Source organism: Pituophis catenifer, unplaced genomic scaffold (genome assembly GCF_029215685.1).
Source record: "Pituophis catenifer annectens isolate HBS135680 unplaced genomic scaffold, rPitCat1.0.hap2 SCAF_2, whole genome shotgun sequence".
NCBI classification, from domain to species: Eukaryota; Metazoa; Chordata; class Lepidosauria; order Squamata; family Colubridae; genus Pituophis; species Pituophis catenifer.
In genome coordinates this window covers 65,986,819-66,010,463 of record NW_027256882.1, presented here as the reverse complement: position 1 = coordinate 66,010,463, position 23,645 = coordinate 65,986,819, and the positions used below count along the sequence as shown (strand labels likewise).

Sequence of the window (23,645 nt, the reverse complement as noted above, 5' to 3'; positions counted from 1 at the left end):
GCCGGTCCGGTAAGGAGGCAAAAAGGCTGTGGATAGCTTGCAACAAAAGGCTCGGGACTTCCCTCTTGGCGTCTCTCAGGGTTCGAGGCGCATTACATCCTCCGCAGGAAACAGGTTTTCCTCTTTTGCGGCTGCCACCCCCCCTCCCCTCCCCTCCCCTCCCCAATTGCACAGCCAAGGAACCTCATGCTCTGTGCAGAGCGACAGCCCAGGAGGCAGGATGGTTCTGCGGGATCGGCGAGGCGCTAACCAGGTACCGTCACCGGATCGCGGCCGTATTTTCCACCTCTTGGTGGTTTCCCTGGTGCTCCCGGTGCTCGGGCGTGGGCTGAAGGTGCAGCGCAAGTTCGTCTCGCCCACCGCCACTAACAACTTCGCCCTGGATGGGTCGGGCGGCAGGATCTACCTGGCGGCGGTCAACCGGCTTTATCAACTCTCGGCTCCCAACCTGACACTGGAGGTGGAAGAGCAGGTGGGCCCCAAGGAGGACAACCCCTTGTGCCACGCTCCCCAGCTGCCCCAGGCGTCCTGCGAGCACGCCAAGAAGCCGACCGACAACTACAATAAGCTGCTGCAGCCGGACCCGGAGCAAGGCATCCTGGTGGTCTGCGGCTCGGTCTACCAAGGTTTCTGCCAGCTGCGGAGCATGGAGAACATCTCGGTGGTGGCCGTCCCGTTCCCACCTCGGACAGGTGGTGGAGGAGGAGAAGGGGGCGACCAGGTCACGGTCTTCCCCAGCATGCTCAACGTGGCGGCCAACCACGCCAACGCCTCCACCGTCGGTTTGGTGCTCAAGCAATCCGGGCAAGACACGAGGCTTTTGGTGGCCGCCACTTACACGGGCTTGGGCAGCCCGTTTTTCCCGCGCAACGCCAGCCTGGAAGATCACCGTTTCGAGAACACGCCCGAGATCGCCATAAGGGCTCTCAACGCCCGCGGGGACCTGGCCCGGCTCTTCACTTTCGACATCAACCCGTCCGACGACAACATCTTCAAAATCAAGCAGGGCGCCAAGGACCGGCACAAGCTCAGCTTCGTCCGCGCCTTCCTCCACCGGGGAAGCCAAAGCGCGTCGTCCTCTCGCCCGGAAGGGGGCGCCTCCGGAGGCCGCAGTTCTCCAGCGGGACCGGGGGGCCCCTATTCGTCCCGGGGATCCCAGGCTGCCAAACCCGGCCGAGCACCGGCCGCTTTCCCGCCTTTGCCTCAGGGCACCCCGCTTAGCCGCCCGTCGGCCTCCTACGCTTACTTGGCCCTCAACAGCGAGGCGAATGCGCGCGAAAAGGAGAGCCACTCGCACAGCCTCTTGGCTCGCATCTGCTTGGGGGACCCGGCTGAGACGACCCCTCTCAATAGCAGCGGCGGCGGCGGCGGCGGCAATGGAGAGACCAAAAAGTTGACCGAGTCTTACATTCAAATGGCGCTACAATGTAGCCACCCCGGAGCCGGCGGGGTCACGCCGGGAGTCTCCACCGGGGATCTCTTCAACAGGCTGGTCTCCGTCTTTCCCGCTCGCGCCGCCCTGCAGGTGGATCCCGGGAGTCCTCCTTCGCCCCAGCCGGAGGAGCTGCTCTTCGGGGTGTTTGAGAAAGCTGCCTCCCCGGGTGCCGGGCTTGGCGGTCGACAGGCTCCTCAGCCCTCGGCGCTCTGCGTCTTCCGCTTCGCGGAGATCGAGGACGCTATCAGGGTGGCCAGAAACTCGTGCTTCGTGGCTCCGGACGCCGACCTGGTCACTGTGCTGGACAGCGTCGTGCAAGGGACCGGGCCTGCCTGCGAGAAGAGGAAAATCCAGGTAAGGACAGGAAATCCAGGAGGGCAGAAAAACCTGTCAGCGATCTGGGGTTTCTTCTCACTAAAGTAGCGTGGGACAAATTGACCAGCCTGGCTGATGCTTGACCTTTATGATCCGTTGCCTGGATGTGTGGATCAAGCTAAATAGCGGTTTTTGCCTAAGTGGGCAAGCTGTTGTGGTTTATAAATCGTAGTCTGTGGTTTGTATGTCCCAACCTAGTGGTTTATTCAGTAAATAAATAGATTAGGCAAACCATGGCTTAATGAGATTCAAGGCACTTTCTGGAAAGTACTACAACCGTTGGTGATGAATCTGAAAGTAGGGCTAAGAAATGTTTCCCAAATTTTGGAAAATCCTCCAATAGTGATGAACTTCCCTCAGAGACTGGAAGATGCTGAACAAATATGGAAGACACTAAATTGGGAAAGGATAGACTAAACCTCCAAGGCAAGTTTCTGGCCTGTTTTAGAATCAGAGAATCAGATCTCCAAGTTTTAGGAAACTAACCTTTGGATGAGTTATAGGGAAAATTTCCAAAGGAAAAATTGTGTTGGCCTTTGATAAAAAACAACAACCTAAGAGTAAACTGTTAAGTTTATTATTGCATGAATTTTTTGAATCAGAGTCTACAAAAGTTTATTTATTAATAAATTTCTTTGACCTTGAGGTGCCACAAGATGCTTGGTTATTTCAGAAAGCTTCTGTGGTTAGCTCCTAAAATTATATTCGAGACTTACCTGATCATAAGATCAGAACTGGAAAACATACAGAAGAGGGCAGCCAAAGCAATCAAAATACTGAAACACCTTCCATCTGGAGCAAGCAGTTTAGAGAAAAGATTGGGACCACAATAGAATTGTGCTTAGTGTGGAAAAATGTTTTCCCTTCTTTTCATTTTGGTCATGGAAAACAATACCGGACTAAAAAAGGAGGGTTATTAAGCAGTAGGTATTTTTTAAGTGGTTGTGTGAGTTTTTAGCACAATACTATCTGTGATGATTTAAAGACATTATTATGGGCATTTTTCAGAGAATGAATCTAAGAGATAACTCCATGTTCAAGGTAAGCTACCCACAGTTACTTTGGATAGTGAGATGGGTGGTATATAAATTCAATCAATCAATCAATCAATCAATCAATCAATCAATCCAAGGCTTGAAGGATGACTGGTGCTTTCAGAACCTGCTTGTAAATTGCCAGAATGTATCTGCCTGATTATATGCTAGTATTCTGGGATGTAAATATTGGGAAGTTTTGGCTCAACTGATATTGATGAGTGATGACAGCTGCCCCCAGTCAGGGGATGCTGTAGTTGAATTTTAGCAACATTTGGAGAGCCACGGTTTTCTTATCTTTGTCTTAAGGCCATGTTAAGTATTTACAAAATGCATATTAGATTGTGTAAATATTTACCACAAATATTTTGGGAGTTTTATTTAGTTCATGAAAGCCAGGGTCATATATTGGTGAAAGTATTAGACTAGGATTGGGAAGTTTATAAACTAGACCTGTTGGTGTTAGTTCTCATTGTTTCTTCTCAGCAGCTGATGTTTAAGGCTTACTGCCTGTAATTCAGACATAATATTCAGCCATTGAGGCTTTAACTATAAAGGTTGCAAAACTGTCTTCCATGCAGTTTGTCTAGTTTTGTTTTAAAGCCAACTGAGTTGGTGACCCTTACCATACTTAATGCCAGCAAATACTGCAATACAATTTTGCATTGTTTAATGTTGTGCTTCCATTTATCAGTCCTAAATAGCTCTGCATTTAGTTTTAATGGCATTTAGTACTAACATTATGAAAGATAGAGAAAAAAAGTCTAATTATGCATTGAATAATTTTATATTCATCCGGCATCTTCCCCCAAATCACCTTTGCTCCCAGTTAAAAATCTCCAAATATTTCTTCCTTGCAGGGACATGTTTCAGCTCCACAGTATATTTTTACAGCCATAGATTTATAGAATGGCACCACAGTTATGCAACCTCCTTATAATTCTTTGTGAGGAATTCACTTCGTTTCTTTTGCAGAAGTTACTTTGGATTGAAATTTTCATTGAGATATTATTCATTCATTATTATCCATTAGTCCATGATTATTACTGTCAGTTACTGCACACCAGGCCCCATTAATGCTGAGTTTACTGCACCAAGACAATCACTTTGCACATTGAATTATATTTGCCATTTTAAGACTCCTTCAACTAGGAGAAACCATTGTGGAACTCATTGCAATCCCTTTTTCATTTTACGTCCGGAATAAATTATCATTACAGTATAAGATCATTTAGTTACTTTATTGTCCCAAAGGTGCTTTTGGGGACAACCATGAGCTGGATCACTGAGAATCTCCATAGACAATTATCTTAATGTATTTACCTAAATTATCATTTATATTTTTTTAAATTTCCAAAATCTACTTGGTATTTCTCTTCAATGTGAAATTTTTCATTTAACTGTATTGTTCTTTAACAAGTTATCAACTGATGACTACACCTGTTCTCTTAATATAGAGTTTTGTCAGCAGCTTTTGATGGTGGAATTTATTAAAGGCTTTCTAAAAGTTGTAATTGACTGATTTGATTGTGTGCCATCAAACTGTTGTCAATTCTTAGTGAGTACATCAATTATTTCCATGATAATGTATCCCTAACTTGAACTTTCAGGGCTTCAAACAGCCAAACATAGGTCATAAATAAGTTAAAATCTATGCAGAGCTGATGAATTTAAAAACTACACCTATATATAAAACTGATCTGAGATGGTCTGACCTTTCGAGAGCAATGCCAAAAGGATCATCATACTTCTCTAAAAGGTTTAGGCTGCTGTATTTGTTTAATGATACTGACCAAAAACCTGGAATGTTTTTCAGCAGCTGTCTGAGCAAACATTGTGGCAGTTTAAGGAACATATTATTGGAGACAATTAGGAATCTAAATTTTGGGATATCAGAGCCCTGTTCCCCTTTAGGATTTTATATAAAACACCAAGGAGATCAGAAAAGATAGCAAATAAACATTCTCTAGGACATTCCTCCCCATCACAAAGGCACAGGCAAAGGCTATGGTAAACTATCAAGCACAGCAGCATAATTATCTGCTGCAGTCTCAGTTATGTCAAGGCACTTTTGACAAACAAGGAAGGGATCTGTTTTGCTTGCTTTTCATCATAGCATACAATTGAGTAATAATATTATCCGTACACAAATCAGATTAGATGTCTGCAGTGTATATCCTGAATTTATTTACATGTCTTGCTGTAAAATGATGTGGAATGGGGAAAAGGTCTAATAAACATTTTGAAACTGACACCCTTAATTCTGGGGCCATGAACACTTTTCATGTGCCTATCCTTCATCTGCTATAAAAGATAGAATTTCTGGAGAAGATCACAATCTAAGATGTAAATTATCCATATTTATAGCAGCAACTTGGTTTGGCAGGAAAGTTTGAGCATATAGTATCTGTTAGAATAATGCTGCTGGTGTGCTTGTTGACAAATTTTAAAAAGTGTAAAAGGTTAATGAGATAGGATTTGCATGTTAGCTTCTATGTAGCAGAATTTGTCTTATTTATGCTTTCTTACGGTAGCTACTGGATCTGGGCTGAGAAACACTAGTTGGTATGAAAGAAATATAGAGAAGTCTAGCTGACAGTTGACTAGTGGTCATCCAGATTTTTGCAGTTCAGATTTGGTAATCCTGTGCTTGATTTATGATTCTGTAATACCATAATGTTTTCTACCATTTTACCTGGAAGTTAATAGACCTGAAGTTAGTCTTTGACTTACCACAGTTCATTTAGTGACCATTCGAAGTTACAGAGGCACTGAAAAAGTGACTTATGACCATTTTTCACACTTACGACTGTTGCAGCATTCCAATGGTCAAAATTCAGACGCTTGGCAACTGACTCATATTTGTGACAGTTGCAGTCTCCCGGGGTCACGTGATCACCTTTCGTGACCTTCTGACAAGCAAAGTCAATGGGGAAGCCAGATTCACTTAACAACCATGTTGCTAACTTAACAATAGCAGTGATTCACTTAACAACTGTGGCACGAAAGGTCGTAAAATGGGGCAAAGTTCACTTAACATCTGTCTCGTTTAGCAACATAAATTGTTGGCTCCATTGTGGTTGTAAGTCAAAGATTACGTGGAATATACTGCAGTAGCCTGTGATCCCTTCCTATGTGTATCCTATAAATATGATGTGGAGTGGACATCATATTTATATGGTACACCGCAGCTACATCGTTCTCTGGTACTTTCCTTATTGGCACAGACTAAAACGTACATCTGCTTCATATTTGGGCACATGGTAAATATTTAGTAACTTTGCACAATGCAATAAACAGAGTATTTTTTTTAGAAAAATGGGACAAACATGCATACCTTTTCCTTACCGATATTCATACAGTATTCAATGACCCTGGATATAGTGTGAAATTCAGATAAACTTATTTTCAATTTATTACGGAGCAAAATATACAGCATTGGGAAGTTTTTTTGCACATAGATGCAAAAAAAAATGTTCCTTGGCTTTTATTAGGACTCTTTTTTTTTCCATGTTCTTTGTCCCAAGGGAACTAGTTGTGGCTCAGAGTTATGTCTCCCCCTTCCTCATTTTTGGTTAGTCCTTATTGCACTGACGCTGAAGAAAGACAGCTCTGGGAACATGCGTTCCCTTACACATATTTCCTTCCCACATCCTCAGCCTGCACATTCCTGCAATGGACAGCATTGGATGTATGAAATTCAGAGAGAAGGGACATAGGGTGCCTTGTTTTATTGCTTTCAGGGTGAAAGTTTACTAGTACTATAATTTGTTACCAAGCTGACATAAATGGTAATGACAACTGCATGTATCTATTCCCATTTTAAAAAGTTAAAAGTCAAGTCACAATAAGGTTGTTTTGTTTTCTTCTCTTCTGGGAAAGATGCATAGCATGGTTTTTTGTTTTTTGTTTTTTTTCTTCTGGGAAAGATGCAGAGCACATTTTTTATCTTAAGGGATCTTAAAACATCTGCCTGATTTCACAGCTAAGATAGACCAAGAACGCTTGGTGTCTGCTAAGAGTATCAAAAAGGTTTTCTGTGTTACCAAAATACATTTGGCCTGGTGGCTTTGATGTTGTGGCCTTGTTGTAATAATTCATAGATCAACTTTAATAAGATCCAAGTCCAGATTTTAAGCAGCCAAAAACAAAATCATTTTGACAACAGAATGTTGCATCAGTTAATTCCTTAAAACCGAATAGATTAAATATTGCTCTTCTTTGCAATCACGTGACCTACTGTAATAATTTTTAAGTGGATATTTGGTTTTTTACAGTGGTTGAACTGTTTACTGCTGGAACCAGACATCCAGTTTTTTGTAGAGTTTAGCTTTTGAAATGAGCTGAAAGTGAAGATTTAATGAAAGTTTATATTTTCATTATCTGATTTCTAATTATGAATCTATAGTTGTCATGTCTGTAACAGATATATTAATAGGTAGGCAGTGCTTTCATTTTAAATATATTTCATTAGGACATGCTCATTTAGGACTGAAGGCAAAGATGAGAGCTAAGAGTTTTTGGGATCAAGAAGATCATATGTTTATAATCTGCTTGTGTAGCTTTTCCCCCTCCCCCAAATGTCCTATATTTCAATATGAATCAATCGATATGAAGTGAGGTACCTGGAAAAATTCTAGAGCAAATCATAAAATTAACCTGTAAACACTGGAAACTGGTGTAGCTAGAAGACAGTGTTTAATTCACACTTTTGCTCAACAGTGGGTTTAATTTAAAGTATCTCCAACAGTTAGCTATCCAATGTCTACTCAAATACACCCCGTGAAGAGGATCCTACTACCTCTCTGAGTAATACTTAACTGTTCTTACTGTTCAGGGGTTGAGAGCCCTTCCTTTCAGTTTGAATCTCCCTTTGTGTAACTTTAAAAAATTATTCTTGTACTCTGGGGTGACAACATAGGTTTAAACCTTCTTCAGAGTGACCTCCTTTTAGCTACTTGAAGAATGCTATCATATCCCCTTCGGGTTTCTCTTCTGAAAGCTAAATATATTCTATTTCTTCAACCTCTCTTCACTGAGCTTAGTTTTAATCCCCTGATCATCCTCAAAGTCCTGTTTTGAAATATTCTCATTTTTCCAAATTCTTCTTAAAATGTGATATTAGAGCTGGACATAATACTTGGTACAGATGCCCAGTGCAGAATAGGATAGAATAGTTACAGTGTACATCTGTTAATATGGCCTTAAATTTTGTCTTTTTTCCACCATATTGTAATGCTTGTTCATATTCAATTTGTATTCACCTGTCATTTCCACAAATTGTGTTTTCATGGCCAATCTCCACAGTCCGGGACTGAATCGTGCACCCTACTTGGCAGAGCATTCTAATTTGATGAAGAACCATTGATAAGCTGTCTTTGAATATGAGGTCAAACCATCCACTTACTGTCATGCCATCTAGCTCAAATTTAATGCTCAGAATCAGAATATCATGGAGTACTTTGTCAAATTATTGCGAAAATCAAGATACATTATGCTGTTATAATGTATGTACTATATATATGCTTATGAAAAAATTACCTGATCAAAACCTGAAATTAGGATATTTAATATTGTAGATTTTGTGAAAGATTGTTTCTTGGAGTTTCATTTTCTGTAGTATTTGTATCCTGTTTATCTTTGAAGTCATGAACAATAGTTTATATTTTGCATTTCTTTTATCCTCATATCAGCCAGAAAGCTTAGGCTACATTAAAAAAAATAGGTCCTAGTTCAAGCAGTAAGACTTCTGGGCAGTAAATAAAACCCAGATCTTCCTAGTCTTAGTCTAAAACTATCTATTGCATCACACACAGTCCAAGCTTATTATCTTATTTAAGCTTGAAATTAGCTAAAAAAGCCCAACTTTTTAAAAGAATTCTCAAATATCCTCCATGATAGTATTCCAAATGACATGCTGAAATTAACATTAAACATAGGGTAATAGCCTGCTGATCATCTTAACAGCATTTTGAAACAAGTAATAGTTGTTTTGCTATTGGTGATAAAATGGCATCAAATAGAAGGGGTTTTCTCCATTTGCATATTTTGTGATAAAGGAAGGTTTAGCTTATTTACTTGATTTTGGATAACCTATGTGACAACCTAGCTCTTTTAAGGTCTATAATGCTGGGAAAGGTAGAACAAAAGAGAAAAAGTAGAATCACTAGCAGCAAGATGGATATATCAGTTAGAGTGGCAATGGGTAAACCATTGGAAGTTCTGAAGAGCCAAGTGAATGAGAGATGGCCCTGGAGAAAGTCTCTGTGTTTGCTGAGAGTCAATATTGACTCGTTGGCACATATTTGAAGACAAGATGATCTATAGCTTGCAAATGTGTAATCATGTTTGAATTGTACGCTTAAAAATAACATCTAGATTAATCTAAGAAATGGCATGAGTAACATGCATTCAGCAAAAGATTAACATGGTTTCCTATTTTGTTTCATATATAAAAGTTTTATTAAGACATTATTCATTTCAGTATTATTTAATATTAATGTTAATCTAGTTACTGAAGCAGATAATGTCGCTTTAAGAGCTGTGGTGGCACAGTGGTTAGAATGCAGTATTGCAGGCTAATTCTGCTGACTGCTGTCTGCCAGCAGTTCAGCAGTTCAATTCTCACTGTTGTGATTTCCCCTTGATGTTTTTTTTTTCTTTTTAAGAATAAAAAGTAGTTCGCTGGGGGAAGAGACTCTTAGTTTTTGGAGTCACTTTTTACTAGTGTAGGAAGTTAGCACCCCTCTCCTAGCAAAATGAAATATTCTAGGAAATATTAAAAAGGCAGAATATTATATTTTCCCTAAAGGAGAAACGTGTTTCTAAAGACATAAACTCAGAGCCTCAACCCTAATCCTAACCCTAGCATATATTTTGGTGCCAAGCTGTCTACAAGACAAAAGGCTGGGCCAGTTTATCTACAAAACAAAAGACCTTCACCCTCAGGACATGATCGGATTAGCCCTCACTCAAAATCCACACCTGGACAAAGCCATTAAGCCATAATAGGAATTGCCCAAAACCCTTTCAGAACACAACCCTCTTCATTATATCATCACCCAGCAAGATTCAACCAAGCCTGGGACTCAAGAAAAACATGTGTTCACCATTAAAACCATCTTTCCAAACAGCCTCCATGTTTCCAGTGTCTTTCTCCCCACTTGGAACTAAACCCAGATGGACATTTCTTCCAACACTAGTCTCTCTCAAACTACTTTTCCATTTGTAAGAAAAACAATGCAAGTCTCTCTATCCGTTCCCTGGAGTCTGGAAGCACAGCTCTGAAGGATCTTTTTTTTTTTTTTAGCTAAAGGAGGAAAAGGATAAAGTCAGTCTTCTGTATTATTTCACTAATGAAACTAGCAGTTTTCTACAGCTGATTTTTTTTAACCGTGGAAAAGTTTGTCGTTTATATATAGAAAAGCCCTATACAAGCCTAAAAATTGCTTTATTTATATAAGTGTTGTAGGTTTTCTGTGATATGTTATTAAATATATAGATCATCCTTTCTAGTAAAATCTGTAGCCTTAAAACTACTTTCTGAAGTGGCTAACTTGAAAGTAGATTGCATGGATATTAATGGGTCATATTCCCATGTGTGTTGGTAGGCAAAGAAGTGACTTTGATGTCTTTGAAACAACACTCATAAAATCAAATGTAAAAACAGAATGATGTATCTCTGCTAGTTGTCATATCAGTTAACATTGTCTGACAAATAGATACTTTCATATTGTATTTTGCACCTATCAGTATTATCTTAATAGATATTCTATAAGCTTAGCATAATGGGCTTCTGATAGAACAGAAAAACAAAAGGAGATACGACAATAGCAATTATTTTTAGCATGGAATGATGAGAGCCATTTTTAAAAAATCGTTTCAGGATCTGATAGATCCTAAAGAGGTTTGGTTTTAGCTCTACTAAACATTTTAGGTCATGCAAACCAGTAGTGGATTCCACTTACCTTCATTACTGGTTCAGAACTGTGAGCGCATGTGGCGCTTCTGCGCATGCGCAGAACTTCTGCGCTTGTGCAGAGCATCCGTGATGACATCTGGGTGGGTGGGTGGAGCTTCCCGCCACCGCCACTACTGGTTTGCCCGAACTGGGACGAACCGGTAGTAACCCACCACTGATGCAAACATTGAACATTCTTTAAAGTCTGATACTATTGGTTGAGCAGTATAGCATACTGCCAGGGGTGAAATGCTCCCGGTTCAGACCGGATCACCCGATCTGATAGCGATGGAGGCGGGTGGTTCAGAGATTCGGTAGCAAAAATCCCTGACCCCCCATTGCCCAGCTGAGCCGCGCAATCATCAGAGGCTTTTTTTTTAATTTTTAAAAGCATTTTTTCTACAACCTCTTTGGCCGAAAAAATGCTTTTAAAAGTAAAAAAAAAAAGCCTCTGATGATCGCACGGCTCAGCTGGGATCATCAGAGGCTTAAAAAAAAAGAAAAGAAAGAAAGCCTCTGCCGATCAGGCAAGTCAGCTGGGATCGTCAGAGGCTTTAAAAGCATTTTTTTTACAACCGCTTCAGCTGAAGAGGTTGTAGAAAAAATGGTTTTAAAAGTAAAAAAAAAAAAAAAGTTGGCCACGCCCACTCAGTCATATTACATCCCCCACCACCACCACCACCAAGCCAGGCCCACAAAACCAGTAGTAACAAATTTTACACTTAACCACTGCATACTGCATTCCAATTCTGTATTAGAACCAGTTTGATGTAGTGGTTAAGGCAACAGTTAAAACTGGAAGATTGTAAGTGCTGGTCCTGCCTTAGGCACAAAGCCAGTTGCGTGACCTTGGGCCAGTCATTCTCTCTCAGTCGTAGGAAGGAGGGAATGACAAATCACTTCTGAAAAATCTTGCCAAGAAAACTGCAAAGATTTGCCCAGGCAGCCAGGAAGCCAATACTGATTCAAAGACACATATACACAAACAATTCTCTGTTACAGTTTTGTATACTGAATATGTGCTATTTTCAACTCCTAGTAGTCTCATAGATAGAAAGATGAATAGAGAGATCTTGTGTATTACTCAACATCATTTTTGATTATTTCATTTTGGTAATAATAAATTGTCAATATAGTTTTTAGTAAAGCACTTCCTCAATATATTGAGTAGTTCTAGCATTTCAGAGACTATAAGGCAGTGGTGAAATGTAAAATTTGTTACTACCAGTTCTGTGGGTGTGGCTTGATGGGGGGGGTAATGTGACTGGGTGGGCATGGCCAACTTTTTTTTTTACTTTTAAAAGCATTTTTTTCTACAACCTTAAGAGGTTGCAGAAAAAAATGCTTTTAGAAGCCTCTGACGCTCAGGCAACTCAGCTGAGATCGCCAGACGCTTTTAAAGGCATTTTTTTTCCTGCAACCTTTTCGGCTGAAGAGGTTGTAGAAAAAAATGCCTTTAAAAATGCTTTTAAAAGCCTCTGACGATCCCAGCTGAGCCGCACGATCATCAGAGGCTTTTTTTTTTTTTTTTTAGTTTTAAAAGCATTTGAGATTGTAGAAAAAATGCTTTTAAAAGTAAAAAAAAAAGCCTCTGATGATTGCACGGCTCAGCTGGGCGGGGGGGGTTCAGGGATTTTTGCTACTGGTTCTCCGAACCACCCGCCACCATCGCTACCGGATTGGGTGATCTGGTCCGAACTGGGAGCATTTCACCCCTGCTATAAGGGGTTTGATTGATAGCAAACACTATGGATAACAAGTGTTTTAAATTCTGTATTGCCGTTCAAACTTTCTATGTGTACTTTTTTTGGTAAAATCTAAGAAGTTTTAAAATGGTTCCCTTAACAGTTGATTAATTATGATCCATAATAAATATTACCAACCATTTTAAAATAACTATTGCTCCAAAGAGTTATTTTGTGATGAGAAGAAAAATCACATGTAAATATTTTGTTTCCCAGTAAACAAATATCTGCTAAAAATTGCTTAAAAAAAAAAAAGGATTGCTCCAATTATTGCAAAATTGCTCTCATCCTGCACATCAACAAGGTTCTGCTTAAAATGATATAATTTCTAGCACCAACTATCAAAAGGGAATTACCAGATGTCTAAGGTGGCTTCCGAAGATATCATAGCACTCGCAACCATATTGCAAATCTGCACTGGATCTTTGAAAAATATAGTGAATATCAAAAGATCATTTATATTTGCTTCTTGCCTACAAGAAAGCCTTCTATTGCGATGAGCATGAGAAGCTATGGAGAGCCCTACAAGACCTGGGGGTACCAGCACATCTGGTCAAGTTGGTGCAAGAACTGTACACAAATCAGGAAACCACTGTGTGAAAACCATAGGGAGACACTGGTTGGTTTAAGATAAAGAAAAGACGGCAACAAGGTTGCATTCTCTCCTCTTTCTTATTCGACCTGTATGCCAAAATGATCATGAGGAAGCTAGATCCTGAAGAATCAAAAATTGGGGTAAAGATTGGTGGAAGTAACATCAACAATTTTCAATATGCTGATGATATAACCCTACTCTCAGAAACCAAAGAAGGCCTGAACAGCTGATCAAAAAAATTAAAGAAGAAAGTTAGAATTTTGGTCTCTATTTGAACATCAGAAAGATCAAGCTCGTGACCACTGCAAAGAAGGGAAACATCAAAATAGAAGCTGATGAAGAGATAGAATGTGTGGAAAAATTCACTTTCCTAGGATCGCAGATAGCGGTGAATGCAGAAATAAAACATCGGATTGCACTGTGTCACACAGGAATGATGCACATGAGCCAATATGGAAAAGTAAGGACATCAGCCTGGCAACCAAATACAGGTTAGTTTACTCTATTGTGTTTCCTGTAACTGCCTATGGTTGTGAAAGTTGGACCTTAAAAAAAGCAAAACAGGAAGAAGATGGATTTGCTTAAACCGGAGAAGGGTCCTGCATATTCCTTGGACAGCAAAGGTGACTAACAAGCAAATACTGGAGCACATAACACCAGACATGTCACCAGAAGGCAAAATCACAAAACTGTGTCTGACTTATTTTGGCCATGTCACGTGGCAGAATTCATTGGAGAAAGCAATTATGTTTGGAAGAGTTTGCCATCAAAGAACATAGTGGCTGGACACCCAAAGAAATAGTGCAAGATTGGAAGATGTGGAGAGAACTGGCCCATAGAATCACCAAGAGTCGGACACAACTGAATGGATAACATCATAATCATCAAACCAATACCAAACCACCATAGTGAGAAAAGCATAACTTTAACATCAAACAACCTGGGTATTTTCTCCTTCAAAAAAATTAACCATTAACTTATCAGTCTGTTTAAATTATTTAAGTGGAAGCAACATAGACATCCCTCTCAAAATATATATGAGTCTTGATGCAAAGGTCCTTCATATATTTAACACCCACCAATTTACTAATTTATCAGAATATTTACCATTCAACTCTACTGCTTAATCAAATTGAAATAAAGCTTATTGATAATCATTAAAAAAAACCTTGAAATACATAATGACATATATTCAAATTCCAATAAATCAATTCCTTTAATTTTATGATTTTGTCTTAGTAGACATGCTAGAACTTCCAATATTACATTAAAAATTACATGTGATAAAAAACATCCTTGATGAATTCTGTGTTTCGTTTTAATTATTAATGAAATAATCCTATTAATAATTTCCTTACATGAGGAAAAGGATTAAGATACTAAATTATAATACATGAAATAAATTATATAAGAAATCTTAATTTATGCAACCGTTGTACTAAAGACATGATTTAAACCATATCAAAAGCTTTTTCTGCATCCATTGAAGCTAACATGACAGATTCATGTGTATCAGCATAAAAGGCTACTACATTAACCAGAAACCTTGAAACCCTTTTTTAAAAAACCTTTTAAAATCATAGCATCAAAATCTAAGAGGGATATTGGGCAGTAACTTATTAACTGAAGAGGATCTTTGCATCTTCAAAGTTACAATGATAAAAGCTGCAAAGTATGAAACTGGCAGGTTTTTATTTTACAAATGTCTTATGAATTATTTAAAGAAATATAACAACTATTTTCTCCTTTATTTTTTATACCATTGTATAATTAATTTATCTGGTTTAGATAAACCTTTCCAGATTTTATCATATCAGTAATATAGATTTCTTGAGATATAAGAGATGCAACCATTACTCCTGACTATAAATCAGAAATTTCTTGAGAAATCCATTTATTTATTTGCAGTCAAACATAAATATTTTTTAAAAATGTATACATAACAATAAAATTGCTTAAATTTTAAAATTAATTTAAAAACACATGGAAACAAACAAGGCATAGCCACTGTATGCATCCAAATAATATAATAAAAGTAATAAGAAATTGTCATTTTAGCTCTGTAAAAGTAACTAGCCAATCCAGTCTTAGGACATGATTAAGCCCATTGACTTCTAATGACAATTACCACGGAGCTGAACCTGGCCACGTTTCTGTCAAATTTTTCTCTTTTAAGAACTGCACAATCTTAGCCTTGGTTCAAACCCGAACATCTAACAAGAATGGATGAAGTAATTTTGGTCATGTTCCTGACACAGTGGGAAATCCTGAAAGATTTACATATTATATTTTTTAAAAATCTCTCTGACACACGTGTAAAATATAATTTCTATAGAATTCACCAAACTGAATATAAATTTCTTTATAATTAGTGTGATTTGTCCCTAAGGAATTTATCAAAGATATTATTTATTTTGTTTCAAATAATTCGTCAGATAAGCTGACCAGAGTCACCTTGTACGGGAGATGGGGGCATAAAATTTTTAATAAAATAAAAATAATTGTTCAGGAGGCAAGAAGCAACCCCACTGTTGTGTAGTGCTATTCTTTGTTTTCCATTCTTTTTTTATTGGGAAAAAATGGTCTTTGCTTTTACTCAATATAAGAATTAATCTTAAAACTGTAATACTGGGTTTTGATAGCTGTGCTCTCTTTGAGCAAAGTACAAAATCAGTAATCTATGAAAATAATATCAGATCATAGTATAGATTCTAGTGGGGGGTATTTTTTGAGAAGAGATTTGAAATTTATACTTGGAGCTTTTAAAATGCTGCTTTTTCATGTTCTGGTTAAATAATTCAATTTGCGAAGTTCATTGAAAATTTTGTGTTGAACAACTTACAGTGCCACAGTAGAAAATTCTACTAGTTCTTTCTGTTTGATTTAATTTAATGCAGTGCTTCTCAAACTGGAAGTCTCCCCGATCCCTGGAAGTCCCAAGACCCTTTCAGGGGAGTCTGCAAAGTCAAATAAATATATTTTAAAATTTCTCAGTTTTAATTTCTAATTCAGTAAATATTGATAGATATAACCCACATAAACCAAGCTCTTTGGAGTCCTCAATCATTTTTAAAAATGTGAAGGGGTCACGAGATCAGAATGTTTCAGAACTGCTTGTTTAATTTATTCATGTTTAACTTAGGCCTTCTAAGAATCCAATAAGTTGAAAAGTTGTTTTTATTTCCAACTTCTTAGAGAAATAGATTTTGCAGTATGTGCTTTTTTGCATGAAATATGCTGGTTTTGACTTTGAATACTACAAAATTATCCCAAGAGGAAAAGAAATGTAATAGCACTTGTGGTATTACAATTAAAAGTCTACTTTCCAATTGAAGTAACATTTATTTGCAACTTACTTTATCTTTACAGAATTTAACTGCTTGAAACTTTCTTTAAAATGTAGTTCCATGGACTAATTGTTTTTGCATGAAGTTATACTACTTATAGCAGTGATGGCTAACCTTTTTTTCCTCGAGTTCCAAAAGTGTCTGTATGCAATAGCGTACGTGAGCATGCCCACACCAATGATTCAATGCCCTCCATGCACGATCCGTCCCCCTGAGCATGCATGCGCAATCCCCACTGTGCTGCCCCGCCCCCTGTGGAGGTGCATGTGACCCCCACACTCCCCCACCCCCCACACATGTGCGCATGACCCCCGCGCCCTGTTTTGGGCCTAGCAGGCCTCCCTGAAGCCTCCAGAGCCTGGAAACGGCCCATTTCAGGACTTATGGTAGGCCCATTTTTTGCCCTCCACAGGCTCCGGAGGCGAAAATGGTCACCCCTGGCCCTCTGAAGGCCCTCCAGAGGCCCTCCGGAGGCCGGAAATAGCCTGTTTCTGGACTTCTGGTAGGCCTGTTTTCCGCCCTCCCAGAGCCTCCGCGCGAGCCCTGTACTTACCTGGCATCCAAAACGGGCCTCATGGAAACTCCTAGGAGGGGCAGGGGACCATGGGCATGCGCGCGTATCTCCCGCATGCATGACAGAGGCCCAAAAATCAACTGGCCGGCAGGAGGCGCACGCAGATGTGCAGGGGAGCTGACTTAGGGCAATGGCTTGCATGCCCGCTGAAATTGCTCCGTGTGCCACCTGTGGCGTGCATGCCATAGGTTAACTATCACGGACTTATAGCATACTGAATACAGATATTCTGACTCTGACCACCATCCAGTCTTGAAGTTCACTGAACCTTAAATCAATCTATTCTATATATAAGTGTTATAGGTTCAGTTGAGTTGTCAGATAAGAGTTCTGACAAAACCAAATAATTAATTCCAGCATTCTTTAGATACTAAATTATGCATAAGGGATTTATTTTAGCAAAGTAGATAATTTACACATTGGTACTTGGCATTTAACAATAAAGGAATGATTGAACCTGACTAATAGTGCAATTTTAGGCATGTCACTTCAAAAATAAATCCCAATGACTCATGAAAGGGAGTAATCCCAAATTAATAAAGACCAGAAGCCTGACTGACCTATTAAAATAACTCATAATGTGGTTTTGTATACAGCAGGCATGAGCAGCTTGCAGGCCCACAGCCCTGGACAGTAATGTTAGTTGGAAAACTTCAACATTATTATATGATTTATAAACATTAACTAAATTTTATATTTTATATGCTCTTCGTCTTCAATCAGTGTGGCCCAGGCAAGTCAAAAGATCGAACAATCATAGTATACAGGCAGTCCTCAATCATAGTATACAGGCAGTCATCAACTGTAATGGAGTTGCCCATTATGGTTGTATGCCAAGATGGTTAAGAATTGGGTCGATCACATGATTGACCTGATTTTATTCCTACAGAGCACTTCCTTCCCTCTCATTTCTTTCCTTACTTCCTCACGAGCTGTAATTCTTGTGTATTTAGAGGTTATACCAAGGAATCTACATCAAAGACTCAGATCATAGATTCCATGGTTATATCTATGCTGGGCCCTGATTTGACATTTTAATTGGCTTCTTAGCCATCTGCAATTCCTCCTTTATTTTTTAAGAAGGAACCTTCTACATTAGATAGGAGACATCCATGTATCAAAGAAAGGTTTCTCAAAAATTCTAGAGTACCTAAAGATTAACACATTTATTGTAGCATAATATCATACCTTTCATTTACTAGAATCTATACCTTTTATTTACTAGAATCTGTCAGGTGCATTAAGTGTTATTTTACATTGACAAGTGTGAATGCAAAGATGCTCAATATTATTCTCACTTAGAAATTATTTATCCTTGCTCAACTGTGGCTAAAAAAAGAAAAAGGGTCACTTGATTTTTAAAATAAACAGCATAAATTGCCCCTGATGAAGCAATACTGAACAACATATGAACATATTTTTCTCTTATTTGTTCCTTTATGAGGAACAAAAGACACAGAAATTGTTATGTCCTTATAAGGACATCCGCCCTGATTGGCTGCCAGCCATCGGGCGGGAGATTTGAATCCCTGTCTAGGGGCGGTGCGTCTGCCGGGAGCGAATATAAGGAGAGCTCCGGCAGCGCGTCAGCAGTCTTCTTTACTTGTTACATTGTAAATAAAGCTGTTACATGTATCGAGCTGGTCACGTCTTCTGTTCCTGCGCCTGATCTAACAGAAATCATGTCTGGAAAAAAATGATAACGAGAATCTAGTCAGGAATCTTTAAATTATTTCTTATTTTTAAAATCTGTATTGGTCCTGACATAAAAATAATAATACTCTAGAACAGCAATAGCACTTAGACTTATATACTGCTTCACAGTGCTTTACAGCCCTCTCTAAGCGGTTTAAAGAGTCAGCCTATTGCCCCAACAATCTGGGTCCTCATAATTAAGAAGGCCTTAATTTGGAATACTTAATATACATCTTAATGATAAGAACTGTATTCATTCAAATATTTTAATTTATATATAGTAGTTTGGTAAAAAAATGTTTCTGTAATTGCTTTTGACTGGTTTGAATGTTCTAAACTTAGGGAAAAAATTATACATGTAACATTTGTCACTTATGTATTTCTTTCAGGCTATAAAATTATGGTTCAAAACATACATTGGGTTTAATGTATTTGATTTTGTGAAGAATTTTGAGGAATGCCAATTGATTTATTTAAAAGTGACTAGATATAATTCCTCATTTTTGATCACCCATTCAATTTTTGTTAGCCCTGTCAGCTTGAGACAGAACATGCACTCACTGTACTCATCACAAACTGTACAAAAGGGGGAAAAAAAGAGACAAGTCTAGTTCATCTAAATGTAAGATATGGTCCTATTCCCTAAACATTATTATTCTGGCAACTGTGCTCCTTATCTCCTCCCGAAATAAAATATGACTCCTTACCTTCCCATTCATCTTCAAAAGTTTGTTTACTTTTATGTTAAAGCTTGGGAAGTGAGATTTATTAGAAAATAATTGTATAAATATGAATTTATATAAATTGCCACTCTGTTACCACTGCATAGATTACAATTTTATTTATTTATTTAAATTTATTATAGTCATCGAACTGGAATCTGACCGTGGGTGTCATACAAAACATCAGCTCTTAATAGCACTTGGTCATGACAGTTTTGACTTTTGCAATGACACCCTTGGCAACTTTCCACTCACCTCATTTCCCTCCACTCCTCACGAAACTGAAGAGCTGCTTGAGATTGACAACTGAAAAGGTGCCTCTCAAAAACATTCTCATCTCATGTCCAAATATATTTGATCTTTATCATTTATCTTTCTACCATGAGTAGTCCATTTGTTCAAAATATTTAATTTGTTGGCAATGCTACTTGAATTACAAAAGAAAATAACATATGATAAAGGCAGCAGAAGGAACAATCCAACCAGTTATTGTCAGCCAACATCCATGTGTCTCACCAGGTATTACTGAATTTGGGGATTATCCCACCTTTCTGACAGTTTGAACAAAAATGAAATCTTGATTTATATATTTCTGTTGGCTGTACAAGATTAGAAGGGAAGATACAGTATGTGTCTAGGAATTCACAACACCTGTTTGAGGAGCATGTGGCAGTTGTGGCTAGGAGGGCACAGCTTCATCTTCTGCTCCATTTGCACCCATTCCTGGATTGAAAGGCCCTACTCACAGTCACTGATGCCCTGGTCACCTCCAGATTTGATTACCGCAGTGCACTTTACATGGGGTTGCCCTTGAAGAGTATTGGCAGTTTCAGCTGGTACAGCATGCAGCAGTGCGGGCAATTATGTGCGCTCCTAGAGTAAGGCATGTTATATCTCTGCTCTGCAAGCTGGATTGATTGCCAGTTTTCTTCTGGGTCCAATTTAAGATGCTGGTTTTCAACTCCTTCGTGACATATGACTGAGTTATCTGAGGGTCTCTGGTTACATCATCTCATCCCATTAGATCTGGCAGAATAGCATGTTGCAGTTATCATCAGAATAACAGAATAACTGAGTTGGAAGAGACCTTGGAGGTCTTCTAGTCCAAACCCCTGCTTAAGCAGGAAACCCTATATCATTTCAGACTAATGATTGTCCAATCTCTTTTTGAAAACCTCCAGTGTTGGAGCATCCACAACTTCTGGAGGCAAGTCGTTCCGCTGATTAATTGTTCTAACTGTCATGAAATTTCTCCTTAGTTCTAGGTTGCTTTTCTCCTTGATTAGTTTCCTCCATTGCTTCTTGTCTGCCTTCAGTTAGGAAACTTCATGTGGTGGGTTCTAGGAGACATCCCTTCTCTACTATGAAGCCTGCTTTATGGAGCTATATTGCCCTCAAAATTACATCAGATCTTTTACTATTCCAAAAAGCCCTTAAGACATCAATATGTTGTTAGGCCTGTGGCTCTCATGCAACCAGAGACTTACTCAGACTTACTCCACCTTGTTGAGGTGTATATTTTTATTCTCCCTTTCCTGGGGTTTATATTTCTATATCTTTGTTTTCATTAGCTTTTTAAAAATTGGATTGTTGTATGCCAGCCAGAATTATTTTATGTAATATGGGCAGCTATGTACGTTTGATTAATAAATAATACAAAAATAAGAGAAAATGTCATTTTATTAAATAATGTAACACATGATTAAATATAAGCAAACCTGATCAACTGACTACAAAGATTTCATTTGTACATGGCTATTTTTTTGGAAGGGAACTATGCATGCTGCTTCCAATGTAGTTTATTAGAAGCAGTATTAAGAGTATAAGAAACAAAGTTTATTGTCAATCCAAAATTTTGTCCTCTGGGAAAGTTAGGCTCGAAGTCTATTACTAAAGCTGGAGCTGAACATAAATGAGAAACACAGCTTGAATGGTTAAAAAAAAGGGGTTCTCTTGAGAAAAGAACAGCTAAGAAAATATGATCAGGATAATAGGGTAGAGTCTGAATAAATCAGATTACTTATTCCAAACAATTTCAATAGTGACATTTTAGCTGAGCTTTCTCAATTGGTGGAATGCCCTTGGAAAGAGGAGATTTGACTTAAGACTTCTGTCCCTGAGGAGCATAAGCAGAAAAATCGCATTTTCTGAGTAGAGTGATTTTAGAGAAACACAAAGGATTTTGTTTCTTAAACATATAATACTTAGACTGTAATAGCTTTTTCAGGGGCTATTGTTCTTTAATCCATCACTCTCTTAGTTCAAGGTTTTCACTGTATAAGATTGAAGAATTATATTAGCACAAGATGAGGAAAAATCAACTTGACCAGTTTGATAGCAATATAAAAGATGTACATTTTTCAGAAAGGATAGATGTTTCCCAAATAGCTCTAATTGCTTGGGTACTTTGTGTTGTAGCTACACAAAGATGATACTGTATGTATTCCTAATGCTCTTTGAAAACAGCAAGTGTCTGCCTGATAACATTCATTGATTTAACTGTGATGAAAATGTAGAAAATTCTCAAATGGTGCAAAATATGTCTGAATTTTAAAATAGATGCTATATTAAATATAGCAGGACATATGACTCCTGTTCAACAGATTCCATGGAGTTATCAAACTGACAATCCGGAGTGATTTCTAACAGTTCTTTATTCAATACTGTCTGTGAGGCAACCACACTCCCTGGCTGACACAGCTCCTTTTATATGAAACTGATCAAACAACCAATTAGGAGAGAGTATTTTCCTGCTCCAATAGAGGACCAGAATGAGATCTTCAACTGACAACTATACACTATATACAATACATAACAATTTAACTGATAAAATAATTCTGGAAAACAATTTAACAGTCATACTAAACATCACAAAGTGTTGGTTAGAATAAATTAGATTAAGTTTTCTGTATTAATTTTTGCAGTGATAATGTTTGCAAGAAAAGATATTATTATAAAACTAATATATTTATTCAATGACTATATTGATCAGTTTTCAATCAATTCAAATTTATAATTATTTTTACAGACACATATAGTTTTACACACACAGATACTATATACATATGTATAGTTTCATAATGCTTTAAGCTTCCAAAGCATTTAGATTTTAAAAATGTTCATTAAAATGTTAAATATATTATTGTATTATTTTCTTTCAAATTTCAGATATTTTTAAAAATAATTTACTTTTAAACATAATTCTACATTGTGAATAGAAGAATAGATCTTTTTTCCCCAATACATATATGTCAACGTCGTAATTTGGCAAAACTGCAAGAAGTAGAAACTTTAATTTTTTTAGGGCAACTGTAGATTAATTTTAACTGATTAATTTTAATTGTGGTTAACAAAATAAAGCAGATCAATAAGTTATATTGTATATCTGAGACTTTCTCTCTTTTTCTTCATCTTGTTGGAAAACATTTACTTATTTTTTTATGTTTTGCTTGTAAACATTTATGAAAAGTTTCAAAATTAGAAGACAAAAAGATTTCAGAAGTTTTTTGCATACAAGAACTTTCTTGCCTTTTCCAAAGAGATCTTGACTGATATATGATTGAATGGAAAAAGGCCTTAAAAATTTGAATCCAACATTATCATTACTAATTAAGTAAGATTCATTTCCTGGGATTTTAATGGATAGGTAATTGTTCTCTTTTCTGCAGCTGAGATATTAAAGCTTAATAATGCTGATTTTGATATATTTATTTTGATTTCTGAAATTGTCAGGTATACTTTAACTGTTAATACAGTATATTATTTCTAATGCACTTAAAAGTGTTAATGACTTTATATTTTATCTATTTTAAATTACTGTTTCTCAATCTCAAACTTCAGTTCTTTTTTTGATTTAGTAAGAATAACAAAGTGCTAAATGCCATTAGAGTTTCTATTGGTTCTTTTAAAACATTTCGTTTACTCCAGTAATTAATTTAGCATGAAATAATGCTTTGTAGCCTAAATGATATTAAGTGGCGTATTCTGCTGTAAAAAAATGACAAAAATACATCTTCCTAAAATGTTGTTCACATTCCAATATTTTTTCATTTACACATGTTCAAGATAATTATTTTTGATATGAATTTGTAAAAGACATGTCATTATTAATTCTGCATTTCTCCTGCTTATATCCAATAATTACAGTCATGATAGTGAACCTA

The 23,645-nt window shown here is 37.8% G+C and overlaps 1 protein-coding gene across 1 annotated transcript in view; it reads left to right on the top strand.

The window, feature by feature from the left end:
* The first annotated feature begins 220 nt into the window (after positions 1 to 220).
* PLXND1 (plexin D1) overlaps positions 221 to 23,645 on the top strand; it is a 184,086-nt gene continuing 160,661 nt past the window's right edge. The window contains exon 1 of the mRNA XM_070933595.1: positions 221 to 1,789. Coding sequence (XP_070789696.1) covers positions 221 to 1,789 — 1,569 coding nt within the window. The remainder of the gene's footprint in view (positions 1,790 to 23,645) is intronic.